The sequence below is a fragment of the Aspergillus chevalieri genome, chromosome 3, assembly GCF_016861735.1.
Source record: "Aspergillus chevalieri M1 DNA, chromosome 3, nearly complete sequence".
Lineage (NCBI taxonomy): Eukaryota > Fungi > Ascomycota > Eurotiomycetes > Eurotiales > Aspergillaceae > Aspergillus > Aspergillus chevalieri.
The window spans coordinates 3,899,202-3,916,868 of NC_057364.1; the positions used below are offsets into that span (position 1 = coordinate 3,899,202).

At 50.7% G+C, this 17,667-nt stretch overlaps 9 protein-coding genes across 9 annotated transcripts; 4 read left to right on the forward strand and 5 right to left on the reverse strand.

Moving 5' to 3' along the window:
* Positions 1-193: 193 nt before the first annotated feature.
* Positions 194-1,962, forward strand: ACHE_31342S (uncharacterized protein; the record flags this gene model as incomplete). The annotated part of the gene is made up of 2 exons (XM_043278060.1): positions 194-474; positions 543-1,962. The coding sequence occupies 2 exons, from the start codon at positions 194-196 to the stop codon at positions 1,960-1,962; spliced, it is 1,701 nt and encodes a 566-aa protein (XP_043135877.1).
* A 292-nt stretch (positions 1,963-2,254) lies between these two features.
* On the reverse strand, positions 2,255-3,127 carry ACHE_31343A (uncharacterized protein; the record flags this gene model as incomplete). Its single annotated transcript, XM_043278061.1, has 3 exons — positions 2,255-2,420; positions 2,527-2,968; positions 3,064-3,127. The coding sequence occupies 3 exons, from the start codon at positions 3,125-3,127 to the stop codon at positions 2,255-2,257; spliced, it is 672 nt and encodes a 223-aa protein (XP_043135878.1).
* A 357-nt stretch (positions 3,128-3,484) lies between these two features.
* Positions 3,485-3,802, reverse strand: ACHE_31344A (uncharacterized protein; the record flags this gene model as incomplete). Its single annotated transcript, XM_043278062.1, has 1 exon — positions 3,485-3,802. One exon carries the CDS (start codon positions 3,800-3,802, stop codon positions 3,485-3,487), a length of 318 nt encoding a protein of 105 aa, XP_043135879.1.
* A 1,063-nt stretch (positions 3,803-4,865) lies between these two features.
* ACHE_31345S (uncharacterized protein) lies at positions 4,866-6,515 on the forward strand (the record flags this gene model as incomplete). The annotated part of the gene is made up of 1 exon (XM_043278063.1): positions 4,866-6,515. One exon carries the CDS (start codon positions 4,866-4,868, stop codon positions 6,513-6,515), a length of 1,650 nt encoding a protein of 549 aa, XP_043135880.1.
* Positions 6,516-8,332: 1,817 nt separating this feature from the next.
* Positions 8,333-10,504, reverse strand: ACHE_31346A (RNA exonuclease; the record flags this gene model as incomplete). Its single annotated transcript, XM_043278065.1, has 1 exon — positions 8,333-10,504. One exon carries the CDS (start codon positions 10,502-10,504, stop codon positions 8,333-8,335), a length of 2,172 nt encoding a protein of 723 aa, XP_043135881.1.
* Positions 10,505-11,207: 703 nt separating this feature from the next.
* Positions 11,208-12,085, forward strand: GRX4 (PICOT family protein; the record flags this gene model as incomplete). The annotated part of the gene is made up of 2 exons (XM_043278066.1): positions 11,208-11,936; positions 12,014-12,085. The coding sequence occupies 2 exons, from the start codon at positions 11,208-11,210 to the stop codon at positions 12,083-12,085; spliced, it is 801 nt and encodes a 266-aa protein (XP_043135882.1).
* A 322-nt stretch (positions 12,086-12,407) lies between these two features.
* On the reverse strand, positions 12,408-13,826 carry ACHE_31348A (putative Gamma-butyrobetaine hydroxylase subfamily; the record flags this gene model as incomplete). The annotated part of the gene is made up of 1 exon (XM_043278067.1): positions 12,408-13,826. One exon carries the CDS (start codon positions 13,824-13,826, stop codon positions 12,408-12,410), a length of 1,419 nt encoding a protein of 472 aa, XP_043135883.1.
* Positions 13,827-14,282: 456 nt separating this feature from the next.
* Positions 14,283-15,427, forward strand: TPC1 (thiamine transporter TPC1; the record flags this gene model as incomplete). Its single annotated transcript, XM_043278068.1, has 4 exons — positions 14,283-14,315; positions 14,366-14,418; positions 14,484-14,637; positions 14,702-15,427. 4 exons carry the CDS (start codon positions 14,283-14,285, stop codon positions 15,425-15,427), a joined length of 966 nt encoding a protein of 321 aa, XP_043135884.1.
* Positions 15,428-15,685: 258 nt separating this feature from the next.
* Positions 15,686-17,498, reverse strand: ACHE_31350A (tubulin alpha chain; the record flags this gene model as incomplete). The annotated part of the gene is made up of 7 exons (XM_043278069.1): positions 15,686-16,152; positions 16,206-16,709; positions 16,763-16,834; positions 16,888-16,975; positions 17,038-17,191; positions 17,253-17,311; positions 17,487-17,498. 7 exons carry the CDS (start codon positions 17,496-17,498, stop codon positions 15,686-15,688), a joined length of 1,356 nt encoding a protein of 451 aa, XP_043135885.1.
* Between the last annotated feature and the right edge of the window lie 169 nt (positions 17,499-17,667).

The following is a 17,667-nucleotide window of genomic DNA, read 5'->3' on the forward strand; positions in this document are numbered from 1 at the left end:
ATGACGTAGTCGCTCTCCTATCAATCACGGAGAAGGCTTAGCGCGACCCGCCAGCGTGTCTGGTAGGCTGCTGAGTCAGCAGTCGAGATCCCTCTGGACTTTTTGCGGGCGCTGCTCGAAGTCTTCATCACCTCCGGCAGGTGCGGCGCGCTGCAGGGAATGCCGCTATTATAATATATCACAGCTTATCACCATGGATCTCTCGAGGCTCTCGAGGCCCGCGATTCTGTGCCAGTGTTCTCGATGTTCGAGTTCGCTGGCTGCGCTCGAAAATGACTGGGCGAAGCTATCAAATTCCTACTCCCTCGTTGCGGGATGGCTGAGCGTCGATCTTCATCGCATTTCGATTTCGTCGGAGAAAAAGCAAGTACCGCAGTCGTCGGATATGAACTTGCTACGGGGTCGCATCCTTCAGGAGATATCATGCAAGCTCTGTCAGCAGAAATTGGGTGTGCTGTGTACACTGGAGAACGGGTAAGTGCAAGGGGATTGGAGAGACCAGGAAAGTGGCGCGCGCATGAAGGGTGGCTAATAATTTACAGTCCCAACATTTTCTGGAAGCTCGCGAAAGTGGCGTTTAGGGAGATTGTGACGATGCGGACGGTCGAACCCATATTTAAAGAAGGGGCGCTCGAACGCATTCTGAATACGACGACGAGAGAAGCACGACGGGATCGGATATCCATTCAGCCGGGTGCTTTGGTACCTGCTGGTTCGACAGAAATGGAAGGATATGACCTGTCTGTATCGCGACAGATCCAACATCAGGGCTTCAGCATCGATCACATTTCCAGTTCCGTCAGCAATCTGCATGATACCATGTCGGAGTTGAAGCAGGCTTTCACTGCGCTTCGCATCGAATTGAACGGTCCTGGTCGGCTTTCCCTTGAAACAGGGAACCCTGGGAGTAGCGATTACGATATGATAACGACAGTTCTGAGGGAACTCAAGTCGAAATCGGAGGAGATCGAAAGACTGAAATTGGAAATGGAGGCAGTAAAGTTGAAAAATCGGTACCTGGAAGAGCAAGCAGCGAAGCAGTCCCTACCGATGGCCGACATTGAAGGGGCACTCCCCCAAGTTCACAGTCCAGGTATATTGCACAACAGCAGAAAACGTCCATGGCCAGATTCGTTTCCAAGTGGGCGCACGGAGCCCATTGCGGATTCTTTCGACGATGAAGGAGACATCTTCGATGATTTTTCCGCGGTGGATACGCCGATGCAGTCGATGAAGATCCCATTAAAAGATCCCGAAGAAGCTCGCAGCGTGGCAAACTCCATATATGCACAATCAACGCCAGGATCACCAAGACTTAGCGTTGAAGTCACCCAACACCAGCAACAAACTCCAACCCTCGATCATACGATAGATTCAACGCGCGATAGCAGCGGGCAACCACATCCCATCGTCAAGCGTCCGCGCGTTTCCCAGCCAGTGGATAAAACCCCGTCCAGCGGCGGAACTGGAAAGAGAGGGCCAGGCCGACCACGGAAATCAATCTCTCAAACCACGAAACCCGATTTTACGACGCCCAAGCCGTTAGCAACCAAGCAAACTCCCTTGCATGAGCAGACCGTCAACATCAGCGGTGGCTCGCAGAAGGAGCGCTCGAACTGGGACGGCAGTCCTAACGAACAACAATCCGCAACCAGACGCGGACCAGGCCGGCCACGGAACACACGTAGCCGATCAAGAGCGCCATCAGCCCCGCCCGCAAACAGTCGCAAAAGTCGACATTCAGACACAAACGGGAACCATCCAGAACATGCACCGCCGCCAACCGTCGAGACCAAAGGGCAGGAACCCTTGATAATCAGAGAAGGTACGGGACCAACAGATTCTGAAAAAGAGAATCCACCTCAAAACACTGAAGAGGCGGAGAAACGCAAGACGCGGGATTATATGGCGCGGATGGCGATGCAGCGGGAAGAAGCGATGGAGACGGAGGAGGCTCGATAAGATTGAAATGAAATTGTCCTTCTATAATTGTATTATTTAACTTTTCTTTAATTTCGCCTTTGTGCTTCTATTATTGCCTTGGTCTGTTGTTGTTTCGTGGGGGTTGTACAAGTACAACAAAAGTTTGGCCATTTGATTGGAGTTTTGGGTATAGGTGGTAGCTAGCTAAATTGGTTCTAATTGATCTGTCCCATCAACACTCCATGCAGAATCAATTATTCATACTCAGGCACTCTCCCTAACTAACTCTAACCCTTACCGTCCAGAAGTCAGATACACATACTGACATTCTTCACGAATCCGCCAGGTCACTGTTATTCAACCGGTCTATGCCGTCCGAGTTCACATCCACGACGTACATCCGCGTGCCCGTGTTGATCACTTTGCACGTCGCTAGCGAATAGATTTGCTCCCCGACCACGCCTACGTACATCCCGGGCAAGTCTTTTAGTTCATTACTGCGAATTTCAGCCAGGGCGCTGATACATTTGGCAGTAGCCTCTTTCTTGCATGATGACAGGGCTATAAAGAAGGGTTTGGGGGGGGGGGAAGGAGGGAACTTACATAAACTTCGATCCCTTGGGAATATTCGTTAAGCGAGAAGAGCGCAGGTTACTTACACCCGCCTGGGCCATTTCATCCGGGTGGTAGTTGATATAACCCTCAAAGGTATCACCCAGGATGATTGACTCACTCTCGTCTGGCCGGGAAGCAAACTGGGTGCCAGTCACGAGGGTTCGATGACCATACGGGCCCAGATACAGTCGGTCCTCCTTGCCGGCGAACAGCACGGCGGTCTTGTTGATGTCAGTGATGACGCTGGCATGCGAGAGCTTGGTCACCCGACTGAGGAAGCTGGTGTTTGCCGGGACGTGGTCCGCCTCTGGGAACTGGGCCAGGACATCCCCGTCGATGAAAGTGCGATTGACGGCGGCTTGGGGATTCTGGATGTCGTATGGGATGGCGTTGTCATCGTCGTCGGTGCCGTCGCCATCAATGCGGGTGGCTATCCGGCGGTCGGGCCCAGCTCACAGTCTCCTTCTTTCTGTTTTGATACAGGCGAGGGGTTGCTTCCAGAGGGCGCTGGATTGGAGCAATCACTGTTTCCAGACTTCGGGCCCGAGGTAGATTTCCTTGTCAATAGACAGCCCGATCTGGATGCCATCAGAACATCCTGATTCGCCGCTCTTTTCGGCCGTCACTGCGAATGATAGCCACTCGACCACGTCAACAGTGCGTTTCCATTTTTCCCATTCAACAAACCAAACTCAAGGGCCAGTGGGAGGCCCAGGCCCAGTGTTGCCTTCAAGCTGGGCTCACTGCGAAGCCTGGGAATGTGTTTCAACACGAGTTTGAATCCATACACGAATGATTTTCATCCAGAAAGTCGACATTGGCTGAACTGGGATTCATATCCAACGCTGCCCCAATGAGGACGTTTGCCTCAGCGGTGAAGGACAAACCAACCTCAGCAGTGACTGACACTTGTGGGCCAATGGATAAAAACCCAAGAATCTGAAGCTCAACCAGGCTCACAGCTAACACATCCTGCTTGGGTGCATTGAAGTTTCATAGCCAGTGCTAGTCGCGAGTGCCATTGCCCAGCGAACGTCAGGCGTCCTTCCTTGAGGCCACCGCTGGGGCTTGCTGCGATCCGGCCACCAAAGACAATATTTCCATGGACATAGAAGTTATCATAAGTGATGTCCACGGGGAGCGCACGGTTGCCATCGATCGCGATGCCTTCACCGTCACCAAAGAGCCCCGTATTCGTGGGATGTTGTAAGGTTCCTGCACCGCCGAGATCGAACGATTTCTGGGTATTGATTCCAGATCCCATGTGTAGGCCAGAGTGTTTATAATGAATGATCTTGCCAAGTTCCGGCTCTTGACGATGACTATGCTCACTAGGATATTGAATCATACGAGTCCTCCCAGGGAATAAGACAGCATAATATTCTGTATGCTGTCATACGGCGCATTATAGTTATGGATGACATGTGGCTCATGAGCATCCATACCTATAAATCATGGCTGTACTATGGATAGCAAATACAGCATCTTGAAAGACCTTCCCCTGTATATATGGAACTGTGTACAGGATCTACTTCACCGGACGGATGTTGAATATCTATTGAACACACCCAAAGCGCTGTGGCAATGTGTTTTCAGATAACAGCTGGCTTGAGCTAGCGAAAACCTATGACCGATCCATGCCTCTTCGGATAGACCATGATCTAAGCACGTTTTGCCCTTGCAAATCATCCAACCACCTTTATATCTGCCTTATAGCGCAGGACCATTTGGGCGACCACCAGTATTGCCGTGGCGGATTCTTTAGACACCTCAGGATTGCTGGGCATACGATGAATGTGAACATGAGATCAGCTTTCCATCCGGAATAATAGTCAATGCTCAGGACGTCGTAGTTGATTCTGATGAGATTGTTCTTCCCCTGAGAAAAGTATTTGCCAACAACAGAAGCAGGTTTAAGTTGGAATATCACTTTCACCAGGATATTCGCATGGGGTGTGAGTAGAGCATGATGCGCTGCATCTTTGGTAGATGCACAATGATTGGACTTGGAATATGGGAACTCGCTCTGAAGATAGGAAAGGACGGTGTTCTTATATTGGGAAAATGAAGTGTTCTAAGAATATCAAATTCGCGCCGGACATAACGATTCCTAGAAGCCCGAGACGACTTAGGGTTATCAAACCCCGGGGCGGCGATTGATCTCTGGGCCGCGATTGATCTCCGGATAACACCTCCAATGCCTCATTCAAACGTCAGGATTGTAATGGGCTATGATATTTGCGACATAGGCATGCTTCGGCTTAAAATCGACTTGCCTGCTTTCTGATGTCGCTAAACGTCGCATTCCTCACCCATTTACCTCCATTATGGACGGTTACTATGACCTCGGCTCATTTGGCCGCCCCATCACTACAGAAAATGCCGACGCGCAGACATGGTTCAATCGGGGGCTGACGTGGGCTTATGGCTTTAACCATCGAGAGTCAGCTGAGTGCTTTGAAAAAGCAATATCCTGCGACCCATCTTGTGCAATTGCCTACTGGGGCCTCGCGTTTTCTCTCGGACCGAACTACAACAAAGAATGGAAACTCTTTGACCAAGAAGACCTGAAAGTAACCACGAAACGCACTTATGATGCGTCGCGTAAAGCCAAGGCGTACATTGAGAATGCATCGTCAATTGAGCGTGCTCTTGTTGATGCCATCCAGATTCGCTACCAGACTGATAGCCCTGTCAGCATGCAGGAATACGCCCTGCAGGACCGTGCCTATGCTGATTCCATGGAGTCTGTATACCGCAGATTTGGAGACGACCTGGATGTGGCAGCCCTATATGCCGATGCATTGATGCAGCTAACCCCCTGGAAGCTCTGGGATCTCCACACAGGACAGCCAACCCCCGGTGCTCGCACGCTGGAAGCAAAGACGGTTTTGGAGAAGGCATTGAAACACAAGAATGCCAAACATCATCCCGGCCTGCTGCATCTTTACATCCACATGGCTGAAATGTCACCCAACCCGGAACACGGATTGAATGCAGCAGACCATCTTCGAGACTTGGTTCCTGACGCCGGTCACCTTCGTCACATGCCCTCACATCTCGACATACTTGTCGGGGATTACCGCCGTGCCATCGCATCGAACTATCAGGCCATACTTGCCGATGAGGAGTTTTTACGGCGTAGGGGAGCACATAATCTCTACAGCTTTTACCGTATGCATGACTATCAGTCACTCATCTACGCTGCCATGTTCGCTGGGAAGAAAGATGTTGCATTGGAAATGGTCGATCAGATGGAAGGCACTCTTCCAGAAGATGCATTACGCATTGAGTCACCGCCACTGGCTGACTGGCTGGAGACGTTCAAGGCAGTTCGGTTCCATGTCATGATCCGATTCGGCATGTGGGATGAGCTTACCCGCATTGATCTGCCTTCGGATCAGAACTTGTACTGCGTCACCACCGCCACGGCTCATTACGCCAAAGGCGTAGCCTGGGCTGCGCTCGGGAATGTTCAAGAGGCAGAAAGAGAACGTACCTTGTTCCACGAAAGCTTGAAGCATGTTTCTCCCACCCGCCTGGATTTTCCGGTCAAATGTGTCGATATCCTCGCCGTCGGAGTTGTCATGTTGGACGGTGAGATTGAATATCGTCGTGGCAATTACAAACAAGCCTTTGAGCATCTGCGCAAATCAGTAGATTTGGACGACGGCTTAGACTATAGTGAGCCATGGGGGTGGATGCAGCCAGCCCGCCATGCATACGCTGCGCTACTCCTCGAGCAGGGCCACCTTCAAGAAGCGGCGGATGTATACAAGGCAGACCTTGGTCTAGGCGGCGCACCCACCGCGGCTAATCAACATCCAAATAATGTGTGGGCACTCCAGGGTTATCACGAATGTTTGATTCGACTGGGACGGACGGTGGAGGCGGACCTAATTAAGCCGCAGTTGAAAGTGGCAGTTGCTGTAGCTGATATTCCCATTCGATCATCGTGTTTTTGTCGAGTCGATTAGTGGGCATGGTCAAATCATTATAGATGAGCAAATACAAAGAGATGAGGATGTCCTCGAGCATCCAGTGACTTGACTGAATGCCGGGGGATGTTCTTCAAATTCCTTCCCTCGAACAAGAAGACCCTGGAATATTTCCTGGCCACCGACTACCGGGAAGGAAGGGGGGGGAACTACATGTCTAAAATAAAAAAGGTTTGTAACCAGTTTCTTGGGTACCTTCGCATTCTCTACATCCTGCCCGCAAGGAGAAAACCACAGTAGCATTTGTTTATGAATAGACATTAGCAATTACCGTTTCCTGATTGATGCCAGCTTGAATTGGTACATGCCCGTACTACAACATGGTAGATAATAAATTTTAAGAAATGGTCAATTTATGTCCAGATTTCCAGACTGGGCATTTATAGTGACTGCAGCATAAAAATGACTGACGATTGCAAAAATATCCCAAGTCAGTGCGTAAAGATAAACAAATGGTTGCGATTCAAATTCAATAGCGACAGAATGAGATGTAAGGGGATAAAGGGTACAAGTGGAAATAGAGAAAGCAAAGCTGTGTTTATGTCTTCTCTGAGACTTCTTTCTCTTTTCCTCTTCATTGATACACTTTTTTGCCCTAGAGCAAACTAAGTTAGCAATCAACTTTGAGAAAGACGCTTTGTTAATAATTGAAGCAAATGAGCAAGGACAAAATAATGAGCAAAACAGGGAGGGTTCCATGACTGATAAAAAGAAAGGGATGTGAAACTCCGATGGCAGACCGCAAAGAATACCGAGCATAACCAAAATATTAGCAAGTGTTGTCCATGAAAGTCTCAGGCAAGGATCACAGTCAAATAAGGACAATACTCTCAGGTTGGAGGTGAGTTGATAAGCGAGGAGGTAGAAATGTATATGAAAGTAAACCTGAAAGCACTTATATGAACACTATTGACAAGGCGCCCATCCAGTCAGCTCTGGTACACTAGCCCTTTAGGGAATAATATGATTAGAGATGGTAGAAAACAGTTTCTACACCTCATGGGTTCGAAGTCGTAGGGTCGGTCGTGGGAGCATTCAGTCTCCTCTGAATCTTAGCCTAGTTCAGAGGACAACCGATTATGTTCCTGAGAGCTTGGAGCATACTCCCTAGATACAGGCCGATCCCAAGAGGGCCTGAAACTTCACCAGAACTTAATCTGAACAAATTGAGGGGACAATATCTGTATCAACGCCTGATTATCTAGTTTTCAAGTGTAGAACAGCATGGAAGTACAGTTAACAAAATAGATATCAGATTGTAGAGAAAGTATCTTTACAATCATCTAACAGTCCAATTGTCATCATGCCAGTCCTCCGAATGAAGGTAGCTCGATGTGCTCTGGATCTAGGTCTCTTTCTGGCAGATGCACGTTGATTCGGGATTTCGCAAAATCAATGTAGGCACCGAAAAACAAGTGTCAGTTCCAATTTGGGATTTGCCTCACTGGTGGGGCAAAAGGAATGTAACCATAATTGGCCATCAGATTGACGATGCCAGCGCTTTGACGAAGGATGGCGTGGGAGAGGGTAAGAAGGAACAGTGGTCGGAAGGAATATGAGGGAAACAAACATGGTTTTGACACACTAGCATGGTGCATCTTTCTGAGGCTACCTTACTCAGGCTGCTCACCCATCGGCTCACCCTCTGGATGGGGCTACGTAGGTGGTGGCTAGCTAAATTGGTTCTAATTGATCAATTCTATCGACAAAGATAACCAAGTCCAAAAAGTCTATAGATAAATCATGGTATCTACCCGAAACCATATATGCATCGTAACATAATGCGAAATAATAGCTTACTTCACACACATAAACCCACATCCGTTTCTCGCCCGGTCACAAGCGTTCTTCAAAGCCTGTTCCTCTGCGTCCGTCCACTTAACGCTCAACTCATCCCACGGTTTCCGCGAGTTGTACTCCTGGCGGAACGTCTTGTGCATATTCTGTAAGCGGCTAACCTCTCGCGGGTCACCCGTGCCAGAGTAGACCATGAAAAGCGTACATGGAGGCAAAGAGTCATAGATGCGGGAGATATTGGAAACGGTTTGGGAGACGGAGTCTGAGAGTTTCTTCTCAGCGGCTGCTGGGCCATCTGTGGATGTTGAAGTGGTAGGTGTTGTTCCTTCAAGAGGAGGGTTTAGAGGTGTCGATTCGTTGGCGTTATTCGGGTCTGGGGCGCGATTGCACCATCCGCGGAGAAGTTCGAGTTCACGAAGACGGGCCCAGGTGAAGTCGACTCCACCTTGCGGGATAGAGGGGTTGTTTTCATTTCCGTTTACGACGGAGGAAATTCCTTTGACAATCTCGTCGTCGTCACTGCATCCAATGGCGACGTTTGCATGCGCGCCGAACCCGCGCTCCGGGTTACCCCAATCAACAACAGCACCTGTACGGCCTTCTTGCTGTTCGCTATCAGCTGATGGTTTCCCTGAGCGCGGGGAGCGCGCAAGACGGCGGAAGATGCTCTCAGTTGAGGCGTCGCTGGTGCCCCAGCGCTCGCCCTTTTCACATTTCAGCTTAACGAGGTCAAGAACGGCGATCGCGTCTTCGATCGAGTCATGGCCTGCTTGGCCCTTCTGGATCTCCTTGCCCAGGTATTTCTGCGTGAGCCACTTAAGGCTGCATTTAAGCGGCGGCCCGCGCGGGTGTGGGTAAATGATGGTGGTATCCACAATGAACGGGTGGGTAAGTTTTAATGCGTTCATGTCGGAATCGAGCGAGTGTCCGACCAATACGGTACGAGGGGTGAGAATGGAAAGGAGCTTTTGTTGGATATCAGCAAGGGTTGTCGTAACGGGGTCCAGTTTTTCCTTCGTAATGCCAGAGAATCTGGTGAGGTAGTCGATTATGGGCCGTTCCGGCTTTACGAACTCGTCCAGCACTGTTTCGCCGTCCCAGCGGACTAAGCTGATGCGGGCGAGTTCCGACTTGCCACCTTCTGTGATGCACATTTCGCAGTCCATGGCTAGCACGTCGTGACCCGCCGTCATGCTGCCTTGTTGGATCTCCGTATCGGGTATCTTTGCAGCTTCCAGACTTGGAACATGGGTGTCGACCCATCCATCATCGGTGGATGTATTAGTACGCTTCCTGAGCTCTTCATTGGCGCGCTTTTCCTGGTCCGTATGTAGGAGAGCCGGGTGTAAGACGTAATCATTCTCTTGCAGATCATTCTTAGAGTTGATGAAAGTGGTGATTGGAGTCCGCTTAGGCACAAACTTGTCTGCTCTTGCTGGTTTAGGGCCCTTCCCGCTCTCCTTGGTTTTCGGGAGAGAAGACATAAGAACCGCCTGAAGTGGAGAGTGGACCTTGTTGTACTTGGGGTCGCCAGGCGTCTTCACAGGCCAGACATGGGGGAACATGTCTGCTAGAGGCTGTAATGGCTCCGCAAGGTTCTCGCGCGATAGCGAACGGGGGCTAAAGCGATGCGACCGGTCTTCCGGAGGAAGTCCTTGTTTCCACCTTTGGAAATCCTCCTTTCTGGCGTCCTCCGGGTTCTCCTGTGGTTCGATCACCTCACAATTTGCCTCTTGGGCGTGTGAATCTAACGATATTGTCCCATCAAACATGCCAGTCTCTAATCCCGGAACCATCAATACGACAATTTTCCGAACATGCCCTGGGTATTTGATCGATATCCACTGCGGCGCGACACCATCCGCGAAACAATAGAGGAGCAGGCCCTGCAGATCCGCGATGCGAATCGACGACGATAGTCTGCCCTCCACGTATGTGAGAACGGGGTATTTGACCTTCTCACCATCTACCCGTTTCTGCTTCTTGACCTGTTTATCGGATTCGCCGCCGTCACCGTTTTGCGACTCTCTCGACTCTTCCGGTGCGCCATTCTCGGGGGTTTCATTGGTGTTCTGGAGTCGCATCAATGTCTGCGCAATTCCAAAACCATTACTAGCCCCAGAAGTATCCTTGACTGGGTCATCATCGTCCGAAAACTTTCGCTTTCCCATTGCACGGGGTATCGGGAATCGTCAATCGCGCGTCCGGGGAAATTCGACGAATAGAAAAGTAATCGTATAAGATGTAAGACTAATGTCTTTATTCTTCGCACAAAACGAGCAACTTCTGTTTTAAAGGGTAATTGGAGGAATTGCTTTTGCTTGTCTGTTATGACAGTTGACTGACTGACTTTTGCGGCACGTGATGATAACTTATCGATAACAGATAGCACTAACGGTTCTTAAGCGATACCTTAAGATAGAACGGGGCAAAAAGAATGGGGTAATGATCATAATTAGTCTTCTAACCCAATCCCTAGTTATAACTTATTAAATTTGGATTAATAACTGTCTATCTGGCATTCGGGGCCCCTTTCCCATATCAAACGGCAGTGGCGCGGATCATTAGAACCTCCGAGATCCATCTCCGGAGCGAAACCGGGAGAAACGGTACGGTAATTACGGTAACGATCTGATAAGCCAAAATTCGCCATCGCCCATCAAACCGTCTTCTGTCCCTCTTCGTGCTTGCTTTTTCTTTGGGCACTGGTCTGACATACTCTTTGCTTTTCTGCTTTTCTCTCTTATTTATTGCCTTAATTCCTCTCTTACTACTAAGGTCGGCCACTCACTTCTCTCTACTCCAATAGCCCAGTCATCGCCCCTCCATCAGATAACCCCACCGATTGCGGTGCATTGCATAAAATTCACCACCATGTCGACCGTCCAAGAAATCACAGACGAGGCGGTCTTCGCCTCGCACATCTCCTCCATCCCCCCGTCCTGCCTGCTCGTGCTCTACTTCCACGCGCCATGGGCCGCCCCATGCGCCCAGATGCACACCGTCCTCTCCACCCTCGCGTCCCAATACCCCGTCACTACCCCGCCCTCCGTGTCCTTCATTAGTCTCAACGCCGAAGAACTCCCCGACATCTCAGAGGATTACGACGTCACCGCCGTCCCCTTCGTCGTTCTCGTGCGCGCAGGCGAAGTCCTTGACGCGATCAGCGGCAGCGACGCTGCTCGCGTGCGTGACGCCGTTGAGCGCTTTGCCGGCCGCGGCGCTTCTGACGGTGGTGCTGGTGCTGCTCCGAAAAGCCAGATTCCGCCGCCGCTGAGTGCGACTCCGAGACAGGATAATGCCCCCACGACTGCGACGCAGGCGCCCGTTTCTGCAGAGCAGTCGAAGCAGGCGCTGTTTGCGAGGTTGGAGGAGTTGGTGAAGGCTGCGCCGGTTATGCTGTTTATGAAGGGGAGTCCCAGCGCGCCGCAGTGTGGCTTTAGTCGGACATTGGTGGGAATTCTGCGCGAGCGGAGTGTTAAGTATGGGTTCTTTAATATCTTGGCCGATGAGGATGTGAGACAGGGTTTGAAGGAGTTTGCGGAGTGGCCTACGTTCCCGCAGTTGTGGGTTAAGGGTGAATTGGTTGGTGGTTTGGATATTGTACGTCCCTTTTATCCTTTTTTTTCTAAAAAAAAAAAAAAAAGTCTAGGAATCATTTGCTAACTGATCTCGAACAGGTCAAGGAAGAGCTGAACAACGACCCGGGCTTCCTTAACGAGTTCTCCGTTAACAGACCGGCTGCCGCTTAGTCGCATTTGAGGGCATCCTTATGTGTTAATTTACAAAATTCCAATGGCAATTCCTAGCCGGGTTCAGTTGCGGTGCATCGAATTGTCTGCTTAGATGATGTTTTTGAGCGATTGTTATACCATCCTTTCAGTGGGCAAATAAAAAACAAAAGAAATGAAATGAAATCTCGTAACTTTCAACTATCATGGCTTCGAGATTCATGCTATACTCATGCTATATATACAGGATATCAACAAATTTAAACCCTAGGCTTAACAACGGCCCAGAACGCTACTATACAACACTTTCCCCTCTGTTTGCCTTCATATTCTTTTCTGTAACCTAATGCGACTCGAATTCCCGCTGAAGCTTTTTGTTCGGGTCATCCCATTGGCCTGGCCAAGCCTCAGGATAGTCACGGATACTCCGCCGGAACCGAGACCACAGGCAGTCTTCATCGACATAGGCTCCCGCAAGCCAGCGCCGACCGACAGCAGTATTGAATTGTCTCCGGGCATGGACGACCCGACGATTCTCGAAAATGACACACTGGCCGGGCTCCAACTTCAGTTCGAAGGTGCTTTCCTCGTGCTCGAGGAGCTCAGAGAAAATTTTGAGGGCCTCTCTGAACTTCTTGAACTCGTGGTGGTTTCTCCCGATTTGTCGAGAATGTACAGGGCCCTGGAACGGAGGGGAATAGTTGACATGCCGAATCGGTGGGAATTCTGTAGGGTGTCTCATGGTTGTGGTCTCGATTACCGGCCAGCGGTTGTGATATATGGCGCCCTCATGGTTGTATTCGTAGCAAAGCTGAACGTCGGTAAGAATATCAAACAACTCCGGTCCCATCTTGTAGATTTGCTTGGCCGCGTGGAAACCGTCTGAAAACATCGACTCGCCTCCATCACATGAGTTTTCTAAACAATGGAGAAGCTGATAGCCTGGAGGCTCGCGCATGTACATCAAGTCCATGTGAAACCCGAGGAATTGGTTCGTGTAAGCCACATTCGTGGCCTGGGGAATACTGCGCACATCCCATGTCGGGCCGTAAAATGTGTTCCGGAGCGGACCCATGCGCGTAGCCAACTTCTCGACCTCTTCACGGGAATCGGGGATATCCTTGATAAAGATGAGTCCAGTGTCACATAGACTCCGCATCGCGAACGCAAACTCGACTTCGTTATTCATATAGTCGTCGTACGAAATCCAGAACTGTGACTTGTTCATCCATTCCCGACCCCAGGTCCTACGCGGCCTCGACGCAGCGATGAGCTTTGTTGTTGACTTGACCGGAACAATAAGAGTATCTATGTCGTATCTTGAAGTATGGGATGTATCATAGCCAGGAATGTCATTGGTCCATTGGACGATTATGTCCTTGCCATCGACCTCAATATTGCGCGGTTGGATCTCATTTGGGATATCCGACGTCCGGAAGTTGCGTTGCTTCGAGTACGGATCGACACAAATAGGACATTTGCAAGAATCACGTAGAGCCGGGAATAAATACTCTCTCATATCACCATTCCCAATGGACACCTGAAAATGCGTCTTGTTCACAGAAATTCCGACAGGTAATTCCTTCTCTAGCTTGGGATATTCCAGCCTAGAATATTCTGACTTCACGGGAAACTTCGAAAACGGTGCCCTCGGTGGGTTCGAACGGTGACCACGACGGAGGATGGAGGGAAGAGGACGAGCAATCGGCGGAGAGGATCGTAGGAGCCTGCCCAGGGGACGAGCCATAGTGAGGGTTGACATTTTAGCCTCCCTTCCAGCAACAGGAAGCAGTTGTCAGCGTTGACTCTGTACGCCGCGGGGGAAGGGAAGAGATGATGCTTCTCCGCAGTCGATAAAATACCTCTCCGCCTCAGGCAGCAGCACTTACCCGATGGGGACATGTCCATAAATACCCGTACGCCGTCATTACACATCACGTGCGCGTATTGGCATCACCAAATCGAAATGCAGCAAAGAAAATATTATTAAAAAAACGTCACAGCTGGGGTTTTATTCAATCCCCCTCCTGCTTCTGACTGATAATTCTTTCAATTGCCCTCCAATTGCCCATGTTTTGATAGCGACTGCCTCAGAGTGACGTCTCTGCCCTTCCTGTCACATTCGCTCCTCACTCCATCTCCCGTCCGATGATCCCGGGATTCTACTCCAAACTCCGATAGACTCCGATAGAGAAGATCCCAACAGAGCTTCACATGAATGTCTGCCGGGGGGGAGCACCTCAAGGATGAGGTAGATCTTCTCCTGTTATATACAGAAGAATTATCACTGACATTTTCCAGGGTACACGGCGGCAGGTGGTTCTGGCAGGTGGAATCGCCGGGCTTATCTCACGGTATGGTCTCCAGGCATTACAACAACATAACAAGAGAAAAGCTAACTTCCAATTCTCAATCATAGATTCTGCATCGCTCCCCTCGATGTCGTCAAGATCCGCCTCCAGCTCCAAATCCACTCCATGTCGGACCCCGTGTCCCATCAACATGTCCAAGGTCCAATCTACAAGGGGACCTTCTCCACGATGCGGTCCATCTTGAAAGAAGAAGGGATAACAGTGCGTCACACCAATGCCCACCAAGGACAACCGGGAAGCAAAAACTAACATGCGAACCGGTTAGGGCCTCTGGAAAGGCAACATCCCCGCCGAACTAATGTACATCACCTACGGCGCCGTCCAATTCACCACCTACCGCAGCACAACCCAAGCCCTAGCCCAACTAGGCCCCTACCGCCCCCCACAACCCGTTGAATCCTTCATCTCCGGCGCCTTCGCTGGCGGTGTCGCGACAGCCGCTACATACCCCCTCGACCTCCTGCGCACGCGCTTCGCCGCGCAAGGCCGTGAACGCATCTACCTCTCCCTTTTCTCATCCGTCCGTGACATCGCACATCTAGAAGGTGCGGCGGGGTTCTTCCGCGGGTGCAGTGCGGCTGTGGGACAGATTGTGCCGTATATGGGTCTGTTTTTTGCGACGTATGAGACGCTGCGGCCGGTGATGTCGGATGTGCAGCATTTGCCGTTTGGGTCTGGGGATGCCGCGGCGGGGGTTATGGCAAGTGTGTTGGCGAAGACGGGGGTGTTTCCGTTGGATCTTGTGAGGAAAAGGTTGCAGGTGCAGGGGCCGACAAGGCATATGTATGTGCATCGCAATATTCCTGAGTATCAGGGGGTGTTTAATACCATTCGGATGATTCTGCGGACGCAGGGTGTGCGTGGTCTGTACCGTGGATTGGTTGTTAGCCTCATCAAGGCTGCGCCGGCTAGTGCGGTCACCATGTGGTCCTACGAGACTACATTGAGACTACTGATGGAGATGAAGGTGGGAGCTGATCAGAAAGACTGATGTCAATTCTGTCGCTCGGTTTGTATCATTAAAGAAAGCGACTCTTGACTGGAATAATTATTCACATTGTATCGTATTCCTTGCCGATAATGTCGGGTTCAAGAAAGGTAAAGTCACGCATTCAAAAGTCGCTAAGGGGAAGTATGAACAAAAGGGGTTGTCGCAAACAAGCATCTAAAGATGGACAGAGGAAAGTAAAAAGACAAAGAAGCCATATTAACAGGTACATCATAGACAGGCCCGAAGGGTGGGACCCGCTTAGTACTCGGCTTCCTCCTCGACGTCGGGCTCGCCATCGTTGGCAACCTCCTCGTAGTCCTTCTCCAAAGCAGCCAGGTCCTCACGGGCCTCAGAGAACTCACCCTCTTCCATACCTTCGCCAACGTACCAGTGAACGAAAGCGCGCTTGGAGTACATGAGGTCGAACTTGTGATCGAGACGGCTCCAAGCTTCGGAGATGGCAGTGGTGTTGGAGAGCATGCTGACGGAACGGTCAACAGGCGCCATCTCGCTGTCAGGAACGCGCTGAGGCTTCTGGTAGTTGATACCCAACTTGAAACCGGTAGGGCACCACTCAACCAAGTTGAAAGAAGCCTTGGCCTTGACGTTGGCCACGGCCTGAGTGCAGTCACGCGGCACAACGTCACCACGGTACAAAAGAGCGACAGCCATGTACTTGCCGTTGCGGGGGTCACAAACGACCATTTGGTTGTTGGGCTCGAAGCCTGAAGAAAGGTCAGTGCCTGGACTCGCACCAAAAATAATGCGGTCAACTTACATTGGAAAGTGAGGTCCTGGACCTTGAAGCTCTCGTGAGAGCTGCGGCTGCTGGACACAACAGGAGCGTAGGAAATGAGAGGATAGTGAATACGAGGGAAGGGCACTAAGTTGGTCTGGAACTCAGCCAGATCAACGTTGAGGGCGCCATCGAAACGGAGACTGGAGGTGACAGAGCTAACAACCTGGGCGATCAGACGGTTCAGGTGCTCATAGCTGGGACGAGGGATGTCCAAGTTGCGACGGCAGATATCGTAGACAGCCTCGTTGTCGACCAAGAAGGTGCAGTCCGAGTTCTCAATAGTGCTGTGGGTGGACAAGACAGCGTTGTAAGGTTCGACGACAGCGGTCGATACACGAGGAGAGGGGTAGACGGCGAACTCGAGCTTCGACTTCTTGCCATACTCAGTGGCGAGACGCTCCAACAGCAGGGCACCAAATCCGGAACCAGTACCACCACCGAAAGAGTGGAAGACTAGGAAACCCTGCAGAGAGGAGCAGTTGTCTGGTGGGGATTAGTAGAGTTCAATTGCACGCTGTCAATGCAGAAGGGCGTACCAGAAACACGGCGAACGCGGTCGAGGACATTGTCCACCAATTCCTTTCCGATAGTGTAGTGTCCACGGGCATCTGTCACTAATCAGCCTTTGTCTCAATATCTTCGGATAATTTCGTTGGCGTACAGTTGTTGGCGGCATCCTCCTTTCCGCTGACCAAGAATTCGGGGTGGAAGAGCTGACGGAAGCTGCCGGTGCGGACCTCATCAATGGGCTACAGCCTGTAAGCCTAGTGTTCCCTGGTTCCTTCCAATATCATCCGCCATAAAAACGTACCGAAGGGTCAAGGTCGACAAAGACCGATCTAGGCACATATTTCCCATTGCCGGTCTCGGTGAAGAAGGTCTCGCGGGAGCCACCGTCGCCAATCTCTTCGATTCTCTCTTCATCAATTCGACCGTCGGCCTTAAGACCGTGCTCGAGCAGGTACCTGAAAGGTGTGAGGAGGGAGTTGGGAGGGAAGGAGGGAACAAAAAGCGGTGAGAACATACAGCTCCCAAGCGCTGGTACCCAGCTGCGCACCAGCCTGGCCAATGTGAATATGGCAAATCTAGAGTTTCACAGCACGATTAGCCTTGCATTCCCGACCAGGTTGCATTGAAACGACGCGAAATTCAACGCGTGGTGCTTCCGTGGGTGACACGGGGTAACCATCTGGTTCAGGGGATAAGGATAAGGGAGATGCGGGGACGGCAGTAAACAATGGCGATAAGGAATACACGTACTTCTCCTCTCATAGTGACGAGTAATTGAGAAACAGCGAGATTTTGGGGGAATTAAAGATTGTCCTCGTAGTCGATTCAGAGGAATCTGGAGATAGGGAAAGCAGAATGGGACTGCTGGGCTGATTGAGAGAGGTTAAAAGGACCAAACATGCGGTCGATGTTGATCGCCCGCAGCTCCGTA